This window comes from Aquarana catesbeiana, linkage group LG02 (assembly GCF_042186555.1).
Source record: "Aquarana catesbeiana isolate 2022-GZ linkage group LG02, ASM4218655v1, whole genome shotgun sequence".
NCBI lineage: Eukaryota > Metazoa > Chordata > Amphibia > Anura > Ranidae > Aquarana > Aquarana catesbeiana.
Window position 1 is genome coordinate 60765648 of NC_133325.1, and position 19316 is coordinate 60784963.

At 44.6% G+C, this 19316-nt stretch overlaps 1 protein-coding gene across 3 annotated transcripts in view; it reads left to right on the forward strand.

Annotated features, from left to right (window-relative positions):
• The first annotated feature begins 694 nt into the window (after positions 1–694).
• LOC141126913 (N-acetylated-alpha-linked acidic dipeptidase 2-like) overlaps positions 695–19316 on the forward strand; it is a 160632-nt gene continuing 142010 nt past the window's right edge. Inside the window, exons 1-2 of one of the 3 annotated variants that reach the window (XM_073612969.1) lie at positions 695–965; positions 1566–1752. In XM_073612969.1, coding sequence (XP_073469070.1) covers positions 1619–1752 — 134 coding nt within the window. In that variant the 5' untranslated portion in view covers positions 695–965; positions 1566–1618. The remainder of the gene's footprint in view (positions 966–1565; positions 1753–19316) is intronic. The other 2 variants (XM_073612970.1, XM_073612973.1) reach the window with 2 other exon arrangements.

Below are 19316 nucleotides of genomic sequence, written 5' to 3' on the forward strand. Positions count from 1 at the left end.
ATAAAAATGCCATAAAACTATCCCTTTTTTTGTAGACGCTATAACTTTTGTGCAAACCAATCAATATACGCTTATTGCGATTTTTTTTTTACCAAAAATATGTAGAAGAATACATATCGGCCTAAACTGAGGGAAAAAAATTGTTTTTTTTATATATTTTTGGGGGGATATTAATTATAGTAAAAAGTAAAAAATATTGCGTATTTTTAAAAAATTGTCGCTCTTTTTGTTTATAGCGCAAAAAATAAAAACTGCAGAGGTTATCAAATACCACCAAAAGAAAGCTCTATTTGTGGAAAAAAAAGGACGTCAATTTTGTTTGGGTGCAACGTCGCAAGACCGCGCAATTGTCAGTTAAAGTGACGTAGTGCCGAATCGCAAAAAGTACTCTGATCAGGAAGGGGGTAAACTATTCCGGGGCTGAAATGGTTAAGCAAATAGTGGTGCTCTGCAAACACCCCACAATCCATTGCACCTGGTTGTGGTGTGTTGGTGCAGCGTTTGCAAAGTTAAAAAGCTGCCTTATGCTGCATTAGCAGATTATTTTCTACTATGAACACGAGGTCTTCACTGTTTACCTTGGCAAGATCTCCTGCTGCTTCCTAATGAACCTGCTTGACCAGTTTTCACTAATGTTAACAACACACCTTCCAAGCACACTGCTAGTTATTTGTGGCCTTGCTCGACAGGTCTGTCCTAAAAAGTACAAGGCTATTAGAATATCAGCTCTCCCTGTGCATTTGTTGTAGTATATATAATATAGATGGTGCTGCGCTGTTAACTGGTCAAAGATAGAGCTGAAATAGAGCTGGCGTGCGTGCGGTGGACTCAGAGATGAGCAGCGCCATTGAAGGGAACAGATCTGCACCGTTACACTGAGAGTAGTATGTTATCGAGGAGCCAGCATTGTGAACACCATTGATCTTCACTATTATACATACATGCGGTTGCCTCATAACCGTAAGGTAAGAGGCCATCTTCACTGAAGTGTGTTACACAGAAGAGGGGAGAAATCACTTTTTGCACTTTGCATATTGCTTTTATTTGCACAACTTTTTTGCACTTTAAGGATAAGTCACTTTATATGTTATATTTACACTCAGCTGGAGAGTGTACTCATTACCTTATTTTGTATTCATCTATAAGACTGTGGTTATCTATTCATTTGGGAGAAAAAAAATTCACGTATATACTTCTACCTTTAGCGTTTTAATGTATGCTTCACTGTTTGGATATTCTTTAACATATATTACTCAGGTAGTTTTATTTAAGCTATATCTTTAACCTGTTAACAGCGCAGCACCATCTATTTTATAAATTTCATATGTGCGGGTATGGACTGACCCTTTTCGGGGCTTGCAGTTGAATTATTATTTTCATAGTAGCACAGGAATATATATTTAACTTATTTGTTGTGGTATAGGGTCATTCGCCTATGGTATGGGTAGGAGTGCACGCTGACATTTTTAGAAGTCATAAACAATTTTATGCAGAAAGGGGAAGGAAATTTGGTCAGTTCTTTTCCTTTCTCTTAGCTGACCTTAGTTGATGAGGTTTTTTTTAAGTCCATACAGGTAATTTCAGCCCTATTCCTTTGTCAGTGGATATACGTAGTTAAATGGCTGATCAGGAGATACTTTTTCGAAAATGTGGCAGCCTCCAGAATATGGCAGTGGAGACGAAGGATGAGTTGGAGAAGACTTCCATCACCTTACCAGACCCAGTGAACAGTGGAATGAATCTTCAGCAGATGTAAGAATTGTAATGACCAATTGGGCAGTTTTTTTCTTCTAAAGTAACTCAAATGTTCTGTCAAAACATGACTTTGTCTGGGAAGGGTTTGAATGGATTGGAAGGGGTCTCAGGTTAATATGTTTCAGCTTTTAGTTTGAGAGATTGGGAAGTATGCTGTGTGTGGTGCCAATAAGCTCATTCACATACTTGAAGAGAACTTGTTTTGTCCACGGAGGACAAAGTTTATAATATACTGTGTGTATATATATATATATATATATTCACCCTGGTGGTAATTGTCACTGAGAGGACTTTCTCCCGTTGGGCGATTCTACAATCTGCTTCGGTGTGTGTACTGAACTTCAAGCATTATAGTAAAACCCTTTGCTGCTCATTTGAGTTGCCTCACGATATAGTTTTTGGTTCCCCCTGGTTCCACTTATTTCTTATGTCCACATTATTTGCTGCATTGACTATGGTGTCCCATGTTTGTCCATTTTTCTACTTTGTGACATTGCAATGCCTCTCTTTTCTGCTCCTGCTACTCAAATGGTACTCATGCCTTCACGACTGAGTAGTGAGGGCAGATTCTGGAAATAATAGGATTTTTTAAAACAGCTTACCTGTAAAATCCTTTTCTTTCGAAGGACATCACGGGACACAGAGCCACAGTAATTACTGATGGGTTATATAGGTATCACTGGTGATTGGACACTGGCACACCCTATCAGGAAGTTCAACCCCCTATATAATCCCTCCCCCTTGCAGGGATACCTCAGTTTTGTAGCCAAGCAATATAGTGTATTAGAAGAGGGGTGGGACCTCTGTGTCCCGTGATGTCCTTCGAAAGAAAAGGATTTTACAGGTAAGCTGTTTTAAAAAATCCTATTTTCTTTCTCGAACATCACGGGACACAGAGCCACAGTAATTACTGATGGGATGTCCCAGAGCAATGCTACCTGAGGGGGGGGAACCACGACCAAGTAGGGTGCAATCAGACCTGAGGACCCTGTACTGCTGCCTGCAGCACACTACGCCCAAAGGCGATATCCTCATGCCTTCTCACATCCACCTGATAGAATCTGGTGAATGTATGAACTGAAGACCAGGTTGCGGCCTTGCAGATTTGAGCCATAGAGGCCCGGTGATGCACTGCCCAAGAAGCACCAATAGCCCTTGTGGAATGTGCCCTGATCTGAAACGGAGGAATCTTCTGTTTCAAACCGTAAGCTTGAATGATCAACTGTCGAATCCATTTAGAAATGGTAGCTTTTGACGCTGCCTGTCCTCTATTGGGACCCTCTGGCAGCACAAACAAAACATCCGTCTTGCGGATCTGAGTAGTTGCCCCTAGATAGGCCTTAACTGCTCTTACTACATCCAACGAATGTAGAGATCTCTCTTCCGGAGAACAGGGATCTGGAAAAAAGGAAGGTAGAACAATGTCTTGGTTTAAATGAAAATCAGAAACCACCTTCGGTAAAAAACTAGGATGAGGGCGTAGTACCACTCTATCCTTGTGTATAATCAAATAAGGCTCCTTACAGGAAAGGGCTGCTAATTCTGATACTCTTCTAGCAGAAGAGATGGCCACCAGAAAAATTAATTTCCTTGTCAACAAGACCAAAGGAATCTGACTTATTGGTTCAAAAGGCCGTTTCTGTAACACAGCCAGGACCAAATTCAAGTTCCAGGGGTTTAGGGGCGCTTTAACCGGAGGATTAAGACGCATCACCCCCTGCATAAAGTTTCGGACCAAAGAATGCGAAGCAAGTGGCCGCTGAAATAATACTGATAAAGCAGAGACCTGGCCCTTGATGGTACTCAAGGCCAGCTTCATCTCTAATCCCATCTGTAGAAAATCAAGGATTCTACCTATGACATATTTCCTGGGATGCCAACCTCTGGATTCACACCAGGTTATATAAGCTTTCCAGACTCTATGATAAATCATCCTGGAAGCTGGCTTCCTTGCATTAATCAAGGTAGATATGACAGGACCTGAGAGCCCACGACTCTTCAGAACGTGGGTCTCAATAGCCAAACCGTCAAATTTATTGTTTGTAAGGCAGGATGGAACACTGGACCTTGAGATAACAGGTCTGGGCGTACCGGTAGGGTCCACGGGGAACCCACCGTCATCCTTACTATTTCTGCATACCAAGTCCTTCTGGGCCAAGCGGGGGCCACCAGAAGTACCGACTTCCTTTCCTGCCTGATCCTGCGAAGGAGTCGTGGTAGTAGCAGAATAGGCGGGAATGCGTAAATCAGTGAGAACCGATGCCACGGAATCACCAACGCATCCGTCCCGCATGCAAGAGGATCTTTTGTCCTTGCCACAAATCTGTCTATCTTTTTGTTGAATCGGGATGCAAAGAGATCTACATCTGGAACCCCCCATCTTTGGCATATGGCCCAAAAGACGTCGGGATGCAGAGACCATTCCCCTGGAAGTAACTGCTGGCGACTTAGATAATCCGCCTGCCAATTCTCTATTCCTGGGATGAAAACTGCCGATATGCATGGCACATGCATCTCTGCCCAGACTAAGATCTGGTTCACCTCTTTTTGAGCAGCTCGGCTCCGGGTGCCTCCCTGATGATTGACATAAGCCACTGCTGTGGCATTGTCGGACTGGATCCTGACCGGACAACCCTGTAGCCTGATAGTCCAGGCCTTTAGAGCTAGATGTATCGCCCGGATCTCCAGAATGTTGATGGGTAAGGTCCTCTCTGTCTTGGACCATACCCCTTGGACCGCAGCCTGTTCCAGAACTGCTCCCCAACCTGACAGACTGGCATCTGTTGTTACCACCGTCCAGGTAACCGGTAGAAAGGATTTCCCCTTCTGCAGGTTTTCGGGTATGAGCCACCAATTGAGGCTCTGACGCACCGCATGCGACAGGTGCATCGGAAAGTCTAATGCCTGAACCTTCTTGTTCCAGGTCGACAGAATACTGTGTTGCAGCATTCTTGAGTGAAACTGAGCATAGGGAACTGCTTCGAATGAAGACACCATCTTCCCTAGTAGCCTCATACAAAGGCGGACTGAGGGACCCTTCTTGGTCCTTACTGTCAGAATCAGCTCTCTCAAAGCAGTGATCTTTGCCTGGGGTAGAAATATTTTCTCCTGGCTTGTATGTATAATCAGACCTAAATATTCCAGTCTTCTTACTGGTTTTAGGAAAGACTTTTCTAAGTTGAGGATCCAACCCAGGTGTTCTAGATACCTGACCGTGGTCCTCAAGTTTCCATTCAAAGAGGCTACCGACCGGTCTATCAAGAGCAGGTCGTCTAGGTATGCTATGACAGCTATACCCTGAGCCCTTAATCTGGCCAGAGGAGGAGCCAAGATCTTTGTGAACACTCGAGGTGCAGTGGCTATCCCAAAGGGCAGAGCCATAAACTGGAAATGGCGCCCTCCTACCTCGAAGCGCAGAAACTTCTGATGAGCAGGAAAAATGGGCACATGCAGATATGCATCTCTGATGTCTATTGATGCCAGAAATTCTCCTCCCTGCAGGGTGGGAACTACTGTTCGAATTGATTCCATGCGGAAGGATTGAATCCTTAGGAATCGGTTCAGATCCCTTAAGTCCAAAATGGGCCTGACATCCCCATTTGGCTTTTGGACCGTAAAAAGGTTGGAATAGAAGCCCAATCCCTGGTCCTTTGCGGGAACTATCATAATGACCTCCTGCGACAAAAGTCGCTCTAACGCTAGAAGGAGCGACTGCTTCTTCTCTGGGTCTCTGGGAACATTTGATCTGAGGAACCGAGGAGAAGGGAATTCCTGAAACTCCAGCTTGTACCCTAAGGTTACCGTGGAGACTACCCATCTGTCCTGGAAGTCCTCCTGCCAGAGCTCTGAGAATTGTCGCAGTCTTCCCCCCACTCGAGTGAGCGGGGGCGCCCCCTCATGCAGAGGTCTTAGTGTTTTGCCTAGTAGGCTTCTTTCCCCAGGACTTCTTTTGTCCCTGGGGTTGACTCTTGTCTCTGGACCCCGATGGAGGCGGCCGTCGAGACTGCCTGGAGGCTGAAGCCCCCAGCGCTGGGGAAAGAGTCCGTTTGAAAGAGGGACGCTTACTCTTCTTCTTGACAGGTAAGAGAGTGCTTTTCCCACAAGAGATTCTCTTGATATAGTTATCCAAGTCCTCTCCAAACAACCTTGCACCACGAAATGGAAACCCAGCCAGTAGCTTCTTACATGGTGCTTCGGCTGACCAATTTTTCAACCATAGGATTCTACGTATATGCACCAACCCCAGTGAAAGACGGGAGGTTTGCACGATAGAATCTCTAATGGCGTCAACCACAAAGCATAAGGCCGCTGGAAGGTTAGCAAACCCCTGGGCCTGCTGTTCAGGTAATACTTTGATGACCTGCTTAACATGGTCTCTTAAGTATTGACAGACTCCAATCGCTGCTATTGCAGGTTGGGCCACTGATCCTGCTAAGGAGAAAACATCCTTCAATAGGGATTCCATCCTTTTATCTACAGGATCCCTGAGCATCTGAGCATTGTCTACAGGACAAGTCAGGCTATTATTTATTGAGGAAATGGCGGCATCAATAGCCGGAATTCCCCACATTTTAATAAACTTTTCTTCCATCGGATAAAGTGTTGAAAACTTTCTCGGCGGAAAAAAACGTTTGTCTGGGTGATCCCACTCAGAATAAATAAGCTTTTCAAGTGAAGTATGAACAGGAAAAGCATGTGCTGCTTGGAAAGGTTTCAGTGACCCCAAAGCAGAAGAGGATTCTTTAGCAGTTTCAGGTATGGGCAACTTAAATGTGGAGCGGACCAATCCAGTGAGGATCTGCACTAAGACTTTCTCCTCTTGGGAAGTCGCAGAGGGTCCCTCTCCACCTGAATCCTCCGAAGAGGAATCATCCATCCCATCCCGATCCTCTGAAAGGGATTCATCTCCTTTATCCCAGAGCTCCTCTGTCTGAGGGTCTTGGGGAACAGAGGAAAGCCTAGTGCGTTTTCTTCCACTGAGTGAAGACGTAATCACGGCCATTAATCTTTCCTCTAGACCATTAATGGTTGAGGAAAAAACCTCTTGTGTAATATATACAGGGGCTGAAGTGCCAGAAGCAGGTGTAGCCCCTGACCCCAATGGCTCTCCCTGGCTAGCCGTCCCTGGCCCATCTTTAGGGGGGAAGGATGCTGCCGACAGGGGGCCCTCAGAACCTGAACGAGATCCCCTAGTGTCTCTGGTTCCTGGGGTGCTTGAACCTCTTCTACCCATAGTGCAAAGCAACAAGGTGTGAGGTATACAAATGAACACTGTCCGCTGAGCGATGTAGTCTGGCTAAAAGCCTTGCTACCCAATGCTCAGTCTGGTGTTACTTCAGTAAATGCTGCCTAGGAGAATGCCTGTGTCCCACCTTACATGCGACCGTCAGCTCTGTGTCTCTCAGAAGGCTGAGTGCACCTGTACAGAGTGCCTTTAATAGCCTGCAGCTGGCCTGAGTGGGAGTCTAAACACTCTGTGCTGACATCCCGCCCCCTCCTCTACCGCCCCCCCCCCCCTCGAGTTTTGAAAAAAACGAGCGCTTCCCACACTGCCGACTCTCCTGTCATGCTCTGGAGAAAAGGCTGGGGATGGGGGGGGGGGGGAAGGAGGGAGACTGGTAACAAGATTTGCCTGAACGGCTATCTTCAGAGATGGTGGCCATTAGGCCACAGAGCCCGGGTGGTATAACCACTTTCTAGACCCCTGTGGCCCCTCTCTAGCCTGGGGGGGAACATTCAAACATGAGAAATCCCCCCATCCACCTTACCTGCTTGCAGCCTGCTTGATACGCTGGGACATACACAGCGATTACAACACCTGAGACAGACATTCAGCATGTGTAGGTTTGTGCTCTTGGCAGCCCCCGGTGGTCACAATAGGCATAGCATGCATTTACCCTAAAGGAGAAAAGCCACTAGAACTCAAAAATTCTGTGGAATCTCCTCTTACCTTATCCAGCCGCAGGGTGCTGTTTACACAGACCCAATCTTCACCTCTCACGGTGGGCTCCGTTTGAAAAAACCGTCAGAGACTGGGGCCCCCATCAGTAGGGGGATCCAACAGTTCTGGGACCGTAAAGCACCTCGCCAGAAATTAGGAAGTTTAAAGCCATTTTCTGATCTGCGGGGTCCAGCTCTCTAAAAAGAGAAGCATTACGGGTAAAACCTCGTTTCTTCGGACACGAGGCCCGGGTACCATTCAATTCGGCCATGAAAAGACACTTTGAATGGATCCGGTTCGCCTAGCTTGCCCCAGTATAGGATCTTAGGATATTCCCTTTGGAGCTCAGCACAGGACATCTTTACACGTCCATCACCTAAGACACTGGCGTAAAAACTGAGGTATCCCTGCAAGGGGGAGGGATTATATAGGGGGTTGAACTTCCTGATAGGGTGTGCCAGTGTCCAATCACCAGTGATACCTATATAACCCATCAGTAATTACTGTGGCTCTGTGTCCCGTGATGTTCGAGAAAGAAAAGGGGATTATTAGTACACAAATAGGAGGTGGAAGCCTATCCACATCTTGGCCCTCATGACCTTATGGGATAGAAGCTGGAAAACACTAGACTGAGGAGCAGGGGGGATTTGCACCCTGTGCCAGTACTAATAAGGTGTGTAGTGCTGGTGGCACAGAGTGTATATACTTTCAGAGATTGATCAGAGTGGAAAACACTGTCAATGATGCATGCGGGGCATTCTATAGTTCTAGTATGCGGGGCATACCTTTTAGATTCCGATGGGTGGCGTGCCCCTTGTGTGTCAGTACCAGGCACTGACACACAGGGGGCACGCCACACATCGGACTCGAATAATTACAGGTTACCTCTACCCAGGGACGCTTGGATATTATTCGCTTGTCACCTAGCCCATATTTCAGGCTTGTATGACAGTTTGTCCCATGCTCCTTCTATCAATCCTTAGTGATATTGCAGATATAGTGCAACTGGGTATTGGCCATTGCGGTCTGGCGTCCATTCAACAGGCTGCCTTGGATTTATAAGCTCCTCAAACATGGAGTCATTCTATTAGAACTTAAACATATGTAATTACACCCAACTTCCATCCCTGATGAAGGTATCAGAATAATGGAAACACGTCGGGCATCAGGGTACATTATGGAAAATTGGTGACTCGCGCTTAACAAAGTACAATGTGTATAGCTGGAAAATAGTCCCAACCTTACTTAAAACCAAACGCAAAAAGACATATAATGATATATGACAGACTGCAATATACAAGTGATCAAGCCCCTCTTAAAACAAATACAGAAAGACATATGATAATATATAGAAAAAGGGGTTGGTGCAGAAAAATAAATACATAAACATAAAAAGCTGCAGTGTATGTTGCACACAAATAAAATTGGTGAAAAAGTAGTCCATATACAAAAACACCCAAAAGTGATGTAACAATCCAAGATTGTCCAATTGTATGGAGTCATAGGTGTATGGGTCCACCACCATAAATAAGTGCCTGGCCGCTTACCAGAACCCCATGACCCCCCGTTACAGAGGGTCTAAATGGGCTGTGAAATCTTGCCACTCCGGAACAACAAGGAGTCAAGATGGAAACTGGAATGGGATATCAGGAACTGTAGTGCAGATGGATGGATCCACAGAGAAAAAAGGCTTAGCCCTCAGCAGAATGGTATCATCATAAAAGAGAAGAGAGGAAGGCTCCGATAGTGTAAAATCAAACAGTATTTATTTAAAAGTATAGTAAACACTCACATGTAAAATAGGAAGACGTGCCCCTGGAAGACGTAATTCTTTTACGAAACGCAGCGTAGGGCTGAGCGGTGTCATCGCGTCACCTCCCACTGTCATTGCAACTCCAACAGGATGGGCTGTCTGTGAGCATCCGGCCGGTACCACAGACTGTTCTTCTTCAGAGGACGTTTTTTCCTATTTTACATGTGAGTGTTTACTATACTTTTAAATAAATACTGTTTGATTTTACACTATCGGAGCCTTCCTCTCTTCTCTTTTATGATGATACCATTCTGCTGAGGGCTAAGCCTTTTTTCCCTGTGGATCCATCCATCTGCACTACAGTTCCTGATATCCCATTCCAGTTTCCATCTTGACTCCTTGGTGTTCCGGAGTGGCAAGATTTCACAGCCCATTTAGACCCTCTGTAACGGGGGGTCATGGGGTTCTGGTAAGCGGCCAGGCACTTATTTATGGTGGTGGACCCATACACCTATGACTCCATACAATTGGACAATCTTGGATTGCATCACTTTTGGGTGTTTTTGTATATGGACTATTTTTTCACCAATTTTATTTGTGTGCAACATACACTGCAGCTTTTTATGTTTATGTATTTATTTTTCTGCACCAACCCCTTTTTCTTTATATTATCATATGTCTTTCTGTATTTGTTTTAAGGGGGACTTGATCACTTGTATATTGCAGTCTGTCATATATCATTATATGTCTTTTTGCATTTGGTTTTACGTAAGTTTGGGACTATTTTCCAGCTATACATATTGTAGTTTGTTAAAGCGCGAGTCACCAATTTTTCATTTTTCACGTTGTGTGTTTGTGTCACATATAGGACTTCTCAGCATGTTTTCTATATTTTTTGATGCGCAGTTATTTTTCACGTTTTCTTTTATCAGGGTACATTACCCCTAGGAGAGTACATATGATGATCTGTATCTGTGTTTACTCTTCTTTGTTTTATTTTTTATGTGATGGATTTCATATATTTATGCTATGTGTAGACGACATATGTCTTTTTATTCTTATTATTAAAGATATTTTTTATCGTTGAGTTGGTGGTCTGTCAAAGTCCCATTTAGGGGGTATTTTTTCTTGTTCCACTTGGTTGATTGGGTCCTCTGTTTTTTTACCTCGACTCAATTAATAATCTGAGCCCCCCTGGCACACCTGGTTCAATGAAAACCGCTGTAAGCACTCTGAAGGACGCCAGTATTGATACCTTTAACTTGATTTTGAGTTAGTACCAAGAAATAGACCCAAGACCTTTTAGCCGCTCATTTACCACTAGGATATGGTGCAATGTCCTCTGAGAGGTACCTCTTAGCATAACCATTGAGTAAAGGTCTCTATGTAGCAGCTGAAAAGGGGCAATCTTTAGTCCTGACTCTTCAGCTGGCTAGCGTTGGGGCCCAATCGTATCATTGGTGCGCATGAGAATAGCCCAGTCAAGCCTGCAGGCAGCAATAAGACTACTAGATGGCTGTATGATCAGTTACTAATGAGTCAGTCTCAATAGCAGCAGCTCACCTATCAGGACCAGGGCTCGAACCTGGGACCTCTTCTGTGTCTGGTTTTGACTCTTCCCACTGAGCTATCTGGGATGCTGTTGAATCTTGAACTCCTTGCTCCTCCCATGAAATTCCTATATTAGCCTTGTCTCAGCACTTTCTCTTTGCCAGGTTATTGTGCCTTCTCAGTCAGTGCCTTGCTCTCGTCTTCCCTGCTGCCGTCTGTATTTTGCTACAACTCGTGATCGACCCTTGGCTTGTTCTTTGACCACTCTACTGCCTGATCCCAACCTGCAACTACCCGTTACTGACCTTTTGGCTTGTTTTCTGACCACGCTGCTGTTTGATCCTTATCTGCCCATCCGCTACTGAGAACTGCAACCTGGTACTAACACGCAGCTAAATTCATCTCCACCATCAGGAGCTCTGGTGAACACCGGTTAGTACTTAGAGGTGAGCCTGTGTCATCTGCCAGGGTGACTGCCTGTGTACCTATCCTGCTGGTCAGTGGTAGTCCTGTAACTGCTATAGCAACTGGTCTTCAAGCCTGACACCTGATCATGACATCACCATCCGGTTACAAACAGTGATTAGTGCACTCTCTGCTCTGTGTCCAGGTGATTATGTCTGTCGGCACTCCCAAACTCAGTACTCCGGATCTCGCTCAGGCTGGGGATATGCAGAAGTAATGGTGCACACTGGACAGCGATGTGCTCCCTCCAGTCTCTGTCATGGCAAGAGGAATCTGTATCCTCTACAGTCCAGGAAAATGCACTCTTCTGCCTCCTCCTGGCATTTTCTCCCTGGGATATGTAGTTCAAAAGCCTTGATTACACAGTAGTGTCTCACCTCAGGATTAACACTCCCTAAGTGCATTGCTGCCTGATTCAGTCTAATTAACTCTTCCTGCTCAGCAGCTCCCTCCTCTTGCTGAAACAGCTGTTAACCAGTTCAGCCCCGCAGGGCAGTAGCTACAGAGAGCAGCTGCAGCCAGTGTTTCACTCACTCTTATTCTTAGGCTTAGCCAAGCACCTGGCTACATTTATATACTGTAGGTAGTTTCAGTCCTCTTTCTTGGTCAGTGGTTGCCCAGGGCTGAATGGTTGGGTAGGAGATACTTCTTAGAAGCTGTGGCGGTTCAAAGGGCATGGAAATGGAAACGAGTGATGAGATAGAGAAGACTTCCATGACTGTACCAGATCTGAAAGATCGTGGAATGAATCCCTGGAAAAATTGTAATGACCTAGTGGGTATTTTTTGAGAGCAGTCCAAATTCTTTGCAATTATCATGATTTAGAGTTCTTGGGAAGAGTTGCACTGATCAAAAGCAATGTGTCCTGTCAAAATGTGACCATTTCTGGAAAGGAATTGGATAGATCAGAAGGGGTCTTAGGTCTAACCCCAGCCCCAGTTTTATTTAGTTTCAGACATTGGGATGTATGCTATGTGTGGTGCCATTAGACTCATTATTATATTTTAGGAAAACAACTCAAATGCTCCATCCCATACTCCACCCAAATAGCGAAAGGTGTGGTATGATTCCTAGATAAACAGGTTATTAACAAACAAAAAGGAAAATATGGAAGATAAACCGCACTCAGAGTTTTACAAAATATACAGTGGAACCTCGGTTTGCGAGTAACACGGTTAACAAGCATTTTTGCAATCCGAACACTGTATTACTAAAAATCCTAACTCGGTTTGCGAGTGTTGTCTCGCAAAACGAGCAGGATTCAGGCCAAAAGTGGTGTGCAGTACTGCTTTTGGCCTGAGGTGGGGGAGCGCTGGAGCCGAGCAGAGCCGAAAGTCGCCGTTCGGAAATGCTCGGAAAGGCCCAAGGACAGTTCGGCTGACCTCAGCAAACCTCGGAAAGGCTCGTGAACGGAGTCTTTCCGAGGTTTGCCGAGGTCAGCCGAAGTGTCCCTTGGGCCTTTTCGGACGTTTCCGAGGCTCTCTGGCGCCCGCCGCTTCTGGCCACATGCGGTATTGCAACCCACTGAAGTCAATGCGGAACAAATTATTTTCGTTTCCATTGACTTCAATGGGAAAATTGGCTTTGATATGCGAGTACATTGGATTACGAGCATACTTCTGGAACGGATTATGCTTGTAATCCGAGGTTCCACTGTACCTTTATTCACAAAATCCCTTAAATAAGGAAGCTTACCTCCAACTTACTATGTCCCCTGCTTTCCATGATGCAGTACTGGGTCCTTTGGTGGTCAGTTGTCAGTGCCGAGTGCTGATAATGCCCAAACATTTTTCTCATGACAGACATATAATATTTAATATACAATCACTGCAGGGCCGTCTTTAAGGCAGAGCAAAAGGGGCAGCTGCCCTGGGCCCTGTCGTTGTTGTGGGGCCCAAAGCAGCTGCCTCATACTTGCCAACTATCCCAGTTTAAATTCCCTTGTCCCTTGAAGTTTTAGCTCCATGCAGTGTCCCGATATCTCAGTGTGAAGTGCTGGAACTAATGCTGCCCAGCTCTGCCCTATTGTTGTGTACAGATGACTTACCTGCAGACCCTGTGTTTACATGTAAATAACCGGCATTCATATGTAAATAGCGGCGGCATTACTAAGTAACTAGCTGCGGCCAGCGGTATTGATATGTAAATAAAGGCGGCATTCATATGTATATCATGCTCCCCTGCAGTGAGGAGATGATATGCTGTAACCTCTAGCAACCAATCAGTGAGCAGTATTACTGTACAGTAATCTCTAGCAACCAATTAACTAGCAGAAATCATTTGCTGTAACCTCTAGCAACTAATCAGTGATCCCTAATGTGTGCTGTAACCTCTAGCAACCAGTCAGTAAGCAGTAATGATAGCTGTAACCGCTGCTAACCAATTGCAATTGCTGTCTGGTCTGATACAGTAACTGATTGTAAGTCTAGCTGCTATTTATTGTATGTCTCATAGCAGGTGGAGATTGAAATTGCATGGAAAAGAACATTTTTGCCCAGGGTCCAAAGGATATTAAAGACGGCCCTGAATCACTGTGTAGCCCTACTAATCACAGTCAGCATATTTTATGATCAAATATGTCTCTTTCCTCGATCATATATAGTTACAGCCTATGCATAGGAAACAAGGCCTCTAAAGAATATGTAAACCCAACATTCCTGATATATGCCTGCTGTACCCTGTACTTGTATGAGAAAGTATCCTGTTCTCTTTGTATTGCTTCCTTTGTGCAAAATCCCTGGTGTTCCTGCCAGTCTCTTTGCTTTCCTATAAAAAAAACTAAGCACACTAGACAGAAGAGCACAGCATAGTCAGTTTTCTACCTGTGCTGAGTACTAAGCTTGCTCTCCTCCAATGATCAGACTTGTCTTGACCCCACCTCCCCCCTGCACAGCTAGGCCAGTGTGCTGCTGTTTCTCCTCCCCCAACTCATAAGCAGCTGAGAACAGCTGAAAACAGAGGGAAAAAGGTATTTATAATGTGTTTATTTTTTTAAATTTTTTTATATCTATACCCACGTGTTTTCACTTCTATTTTAAACTGAATAGGTTGTTTTACAAGGTGAGGGTTACTTAGACTTTAAAGCACGTCCTGTGATAAAATGATTTGCATCCTGTTCACTTGTACTGTACACATACTACATGTCCCGATTGAACAAATCCTCCGAGATAACATTCTATAATCACATGGCTCAAGCCTCTGACTACTCTGTAACCTCAATGTTAGATCTCGCCTGTTACATGGAGAACTGTTGTGTTGAAATGTTATTCCATTGTTCATTGTTTGTGGAGCCGTCCTCTCTCTTTCTGTCTCTGTAGTTTCTCTGCAATTATAAGTTAACACAATGTACCCTCCATTGAGCTACACTTTTATTTCACTACAATTCTTCCTTGTCTGGCGATGCATTACTGTATATATTATGAATTCTGAATCTATTTTTTTATTTTATTTTTTGGCTTAGATGTCATTTTCTATTACATTTAGGAAAAATGTCTTTCATTGGTGCCACCACCAAATTTATGTATTAACAAAACACAGCACATTTCTACTTATTTGAATTAATGTTCGATCAAACAACAATTTTCACCATGCTTCAAAAGTTCAAAATTAAAAAAAAAAAAAAAGAAAAAAACACAAATTAATTTTACAAATGTTTGCAGACCAAAAAAAAAAAATTAACAAATTAAATTAAAGTTTTTTTTGGAACCAGCATTGATATGATTCAGAACAACAGAGAAAGAACTTCAGTAAGACAAAGCCAAGAAATTTTATAGTGGTTGTAAACCTCAGACATGAAATATGAGCAAAGCAAATCCCTGTATAGTGTGTACTTGTCTCAATTAAGAGCACTAAAGTTGGTCATAGACAGTTCGAATCCCTTGCTGAACCGGCTGAGAATCCAACCACGTATGGGCATGCTGAATGTACCAAAGTTGATCGATCGATCAACTTAGGTACAACCAGCTTGCAGGATTTTACATACAATTATTGCTAGTGGCTGTTATAGCCTGTTATATACCCCCCCGAGAACACAATAGCGCCTGCAACTCGCAATTTCAGAAAATAAGTTAGCTTTGTCTTTGGCTGGCCTTAGGCTCCATGCACACTTATGTCTGTTCTCTTGGGAGTAAAAAACGTTCATATAGAGCATTTTTTGTAAAAAGTTTAGAGGAGTTTAGGAGAGTTTTACATTTTTTTTTTCTGCCAGTAAGCTCCAATCAGAAGGGTTTTTTGCCTTCCTCTAAACGTTGATCTCAAAATATGCCTCTGATCGTCCTAATGTGCATGGACACATAGAATAACATTGAGCTGCTTCTACAGGCCTGAACACAAAACTCTCGTAGAAGCAAAGTTTTTTTGACGCCAGTCTGCATGTCACTTTTGTTTGCTGCTTTGTTCCTCTGCTATAAGTATGAATCACTTCTGACAAGTTTTCCTGACACCAAGAGAACAATGGTGACAGGGGAGGGACATCCAGCTGATTGACGGCCTCAGCTCTGTTCCTGTGTGCTGTGTGAAGGGGGGGGGTGTGTCTCTTCTATCCAATTAGCTCTCAGAGCTTCCGTCACTGAGCTCTGCAGAGTGTAACTTCAGCTCTCAGCCCTCTTTTTTCTGAACTCTCAGACAAGCTCTATAATTCAGCACTTTGAACGGATGTAGAGAAGAGAGGGCTGCAGATAGACAGATACAGGATTTGTTTCATCTCTGTGTATCACCCGAGGGCAGTCACTTCACTGGGTATATTGAAGCCACTATAATAGTAGAGAAGGACAAACCAAAATAAATTCAGTTTGCATATTTCTTACCAGAATCTTCTTTACATCAAAGTCCCCATCAGAATCTCACCTTACTTCAGAATTCCCATCAGAGTCGCTGACTACATACAAGTTTTGCTTACAGAGTGCCCATTAGAGTCATTGTTACATCAGGGTCCCTATCAGAGCCCCCCTTACATCAGAGTTCCCTTTACATCTGACTCCACATCCGAACCCCCCTTTACATTAGAGTCCTCCTTACATCAGGCTCCACAATAGATGACCCCTTTAAATCAGAGCCCTCATTACATCAGGGCCCCAATCAGAATCCCTCCTTACATCAAAATCCCCTTTACATCAGATTTTACATCAGAGTCTACCCTTACATCAGCGTCCCAACTTACATCAGGGCAGGGGCGTTGCTAGGTCTACAAAAGATCTGGGGCTAGAGCCCATAACAGCATAGTAAAGAAAGTCATATACTTGAGCAGGGATACACATGTTTATACAGTAATATACGTGTGTGTGTATATCCCCAGAGAGCTCCCCCTATATCAGAGTCCCCAGAGAGCCTCCCCCTTGCACCAGGGTCCCCAGAGAGCCTCCCCCTTGCACCAGGGTCCCCAGAGAGCCCCCTTACATTAGGGTCCCCAGAGAGCCTCCCCCTTAAATCAGGGTCCCCAGAGAGCCACTCCCTTAAAATCAGGGTCATCAGAGAGCCTCCCCCTTGCATCAGGGTCCCCAGAGAGCCCCCCCCACTTACATCAGGGTCCCCAGAGAGCCTCCACTCCCCTTGGGGACCCCTGCAGAGACTCGGGGCTATGGGCCCCAGATTCGGGGCTATAGCTCCAAAAGCCACCCCCTAGCAACGCCACTGCATCAGGGTCTTCATCAGGGTCCCAATCAGAGTACAACCTTACCTTACACACTTGCAACATGGCTGTAACAGCAGGCAGGGAGCATTGTTTTGCAGCAGGTCGGAGCTGGTAGGTGAAGCAAAACTGGAAATCCTATCTTCCTGTAAATGCTGGGGTAGTGATGCTGGTGGTACGAACAACCAATGATGGGGATGAGGACAGCACAGCAGGGGGAGGCCTGCATTGGAGACTGGGTGGGGAAAGAAGGGGACCTCTACTGAATTGCAGTCAAAGCATGTTGGGCCCAAACTGAGGATACACATCTGACCCCTTGCTGCTAAAATCTTGTAGTGGACTGCATTTGGCCTGCAAGCCATAGTTTGGAGACCCCTGATATACGTAGACACTACAGTCCTATCAAAACATGCCATAGTTTCCATTCTTGATAATCACTTTCTGTTTATTTCGACTTCAATCAATCAATCAAAAAATGCCCACACCCAGTTCTGTTGTTTTATAGACTGAGTCAGAATATCAAATTGATTGAATCATCAAATGATCACACCAATACTTGTGCCGGCACCAGAAGAGTAGCTTTTGTGAGAGGTTGTCACCAGCACTGGAGGGCATGGACAGCAATAAATATATTAAAGTTCTAACCCTTCATACTACAAAAAAATGTGTTTTTGTCCGTGTGTCCCCTGAAGGGATTCCCCATCCCATAACTTACTGTGGAATCCCCAATAGGGACACAATTTCCTACTTTATGTAAAGCGAAAGAGAATGTTTTGGCAGGTTGACTTGTTGATCTAGTGCAGTCAAGCCATTCTCAACAAGGGTTCCATGGAACCCTAAGTTTCCACCTGAAGATGTTGTGGGTTGCTTTACAAGTGAGCAATGACAGATTGATCTCCTACCTACAATGACCACAAATATAAGGAGGGGGTCCCACTGACATTCAATGTAAGGGGTCACTTCTACATTGATCTCCAGCGCAAGAGGGACTTTTCTCCCTGAGACCTGAAAATGTTTTGAGGGTTTCTAAAGTGTAGAAAGGTTGAGAAAGGCTCATCTAGTACATTTTTTTTTGCAGTAATAGCACACTGATAGCAATCAAAGGAAACCTACTTTGTGTCAAAATGCAGCATTGCACAAAAACACATTAGCACATACTGCATTGTAGCCCATAACACTTTTCTTACTCTTAATAATTTTGCCCATTTACTGTTTTACTATTACAAGAAGGTTGGAGTGAGCCAGTAATATGGCACCACATACAAATCATACTAATAGGAAATATTCAATAAAATTGGCTTTTGGATGTCCAAGGATATTCATTAAAAAAAAATCTATATAATTTTATTATACTTCATCTTAAAAAAACACTAAATATTTACCAGCACATTAAAAAGCTCTGATACAATTATCATAGCTTCCTCCTAAATAGGGGAATCTCATGTATATATACTCAAATAGTTCACAATTGGGGATGAGCCCAATGTTCGACTCGAACATCGGCTGTTCGCCCATTCGCCGAATTTAGAACATTATGGGGCGTTCGCGGGAAATACGAGCAACCCCGGAACGCCCCATAATGAACGGCTGCTGATTGGCCAAAGCATGCACCTGACCTGCATGCTTTGGCCAATCACAGCGCACTCTGCTGTGAGAGCCATGACTGGCCAAAAGAAAGGTCGCCTTTGGCCAATCATGGCTCAGGGGGCTGAGTCCACGCCCCACACTATGTTACGCCGCTTACATAGTGTGGGGCGTAGACTCAGCCCCCTGAGTCATTTTATGAATGAGAGCAGCAAAATGACATTTGTAAAGAAAATAATGTAATTTAAAACTGCTCGTGGCTGTAATGTACTGCCGGATCCCGGCAATATAGATTAAAATCATTGGAAAAAAAAATGGTCCCCCCCCCCGTCCCTGTCCATTACCAGGCCCTTTGGGACTGGTATGGATATTAAGGGGAACCCTGCACCAAGATTTCAAAAAAAAAATGGTGTGGAGGTTCCCCCCCAGAATCCATACCAGGCCCTTATCCAAGCACACAACCTGGCAGGCCGCAGGAAAAGGGGGAGGGGGGCGAGAGAGCGCCCCCCCCCCCTCCTGAACCGTACCAGGCCACATGCCCTCAACATCGGGAGGGTGTTTTGGAGGGTGTTACACATTCATCTCATTCATTTCACTGTCTCCAAGTTTCCAAGTCCATCTAGCTTTGAACTACATTGGTT